Source organism: Melanaphis sacchari, unplaced genomic scaffold (assembly GCF_002803265.2).
Source record: "Melanaphis sacchari strain LSU unplaced genomic scaffold, SCAv2.0 Contig119_pilon_pilon, whole genome shotgun sequence".
Lineage (NCBI taxonomy): Eukaryota > Metazoa > Arthropoda > Insecta > Hemiptera > Aphididae > Melanaphis > Melanaphis sacchari.
The window spans coordinates 759,002-761,100 of record NW_020270468.1 but is presented as its reverse complement, the minus strand read 5'-3'; the positions used below and the strand labels follow the sequence as shown (position 1 = coordinate 761,100).

Here is a 2,099-nt window from a genome sequence, read left to right as displayed (position 1 = left end):
GTCACAAGACGATGAGTTACACCAAGATATATCATATTTTACAGGAATATGAAGCATTAGAATACGATCAGCTAAAATTAAAAATGTTGATGCTAATGTACCAACTGTTGATTTCTAGACTAAAGAATTGTCGACGAGCCATTTAATATGTAGATCCTAGAGTTGATCTGTCCTTGATGGGAAGCTTGAGACTGAAACGGTTTTCTTCGTTCTAGTGTATGTGGACTTGAAGTGCACCTCACATTCAACTGCTTCATTGCACAGGGTAGAAGGTTTGTCGTCATTGTTATAGATTGATGATAGTAAACACATTGATGGTATTGGGTGTTGAGCTTGATTTACCTTTCCAGATACTATCCACCCTAGCTTGGTGTTGTAAATAGTAACTAATTGATTGTTTACTTTTTATTGTTCATTGCCAAGCAGATCGAAGAACAGTTCTGCTCCCAACAACAGATCAATGTTACCTGGTTTATGAAAATTTGGATCAGTTAGGTTGTTTTGAACATGCTCTGGTAATTGCCATTGGATGACATCAACATATACTGCAGGAAGTTGATGTTTAATTGCGCTGATGATGGACATTTCTACCTTTTTTTGAATATTTGGAATGTAATGAATGCAACTGTCCATGTATCCAGCTTGAAGTGTTCATCACAGAAGTTCCAACTCCACAGATAGGCATTGTACCTTTATGTTTCTGAATGTTTAATTTGTTTGCTAATTTGGTTGAAATTAAATTGACCTGAGAGCCACTGTCAAGAACTACACGTGCCTTTATTAGCCTGCCTTTGCTGTTTTCAATCTTTACTATTGCTGTTCTAAGTAGTACATGACTGGTTTGCTATGTGCACAAAGTACTCGGGATACTGTTTGAGGTTCAACAGGAGAAGTAGGTATTTTTGGACTTGACTGCTCCAATGTTAGTGGATCTGGTTTAGGGTTTGACATAGTATCATTGTGTAGTAGAATATTATTGTGTTTTTTGCTACAATTTCTACATTTACCAGCTGTACAATTTAAATAGGAGTGTTCAGTGGATAAGCAGTTAAAACATAGACCTTGTTTGCGAACAGCTTGTGGCTGCAAATTGAACACTGGCTGTTTCTTATTTCTTGAGTAACAAGACATGCCTTGGTCCCTTGGTTTCTTGTTTCCTTAACCTTTGAATATTTGTCATTGATTGTTGACTCAGTTGCTATTTCACCTGCCTCATAAGCATTTACTCTATTCGATAGAAATTGCTTTAAGTCAGTGAATGTAGGTAACTGTTTTGATGTTTGTCTTAATTGCCATTCAGACACAGTGACGTTGTCAAGCCGACAGCATAACAATGTTACCAATCATGCGTCCCATTTGTCAACTGGTTGCTTCAGTGACTCCAAGGCACGTACATTTATGACAAAATGGTGGTGTAATTGATGTAGTTAACTTTCCGACGCAAACTGAACCTTTGGAGTGTTGAACAGAGCTCGAATGTGGAACTGAATGATAAGTCCTGAATTTTCATACCTCTCGGTTAACTTAGCATATGCTTGATGGTAATTGTCATTCGTGAGAGGAATGTTCTTTACAACGTCACTTGCTGTCCCAGCTAAATTTGATTTTAGGAAAAAGAATTTCTGTACTGATTTCAATTCAGGGATATTGTGAAACGCAGCATTGAAGCTGTCTATGAACGAGGACCAGTTTTGTATGTTCCCATCAAAGCTTGGTATTTCAATATAAGGTAGCCGAAGTGTTCTATTTCGTCCTTCTCTACCTACTGACGCTGCACAGGAGGAGCTTGAGTGAAGTGAATTGTTATCCAGCAGTGATCTCAAACTTGCCTTAACATCTATTATTTTTGATTGAAAATTGAGTTGTTCAAGAATTCTTTCTTCATCAGGTTTTTCTTCCAACAATTCCAACTTGTCTTGCATTTCCTCAATTGACTGACCCATAACATCCAGTTCCTCTATTCGACTGTGAACTTGATTCCTGTTGATTACATCTGGACTTGACTCTGCTGCAATTGTTCTCATAGTATTAAGAGAAGTGACCAGAAATTTAATTTTCCTTGCCAGTTGACTGACAATCTTGATTTCTTCATTATTCAT

At 37.4% G+C, this 2,099-nt stretch overlaps 1 protein-coding gene across 1 annotated transcript; it reads right to left on the bottom strand.

Annotated features, from left to right (window-relative positions):
• Positions 1-1,427: 1,427 nt before the first annotated feature.
• On the bottom strand, positions 1,428-2,099 carry LOC112604090. Its single transcript, XM_025352958.1, has one exon. The coding sequence runs from the start codon at positions 2,097-2,099 to the stop codon at positions 1,428-1,430; it is 672 nt and encodes a 223-aa protein (XP_025208743.1).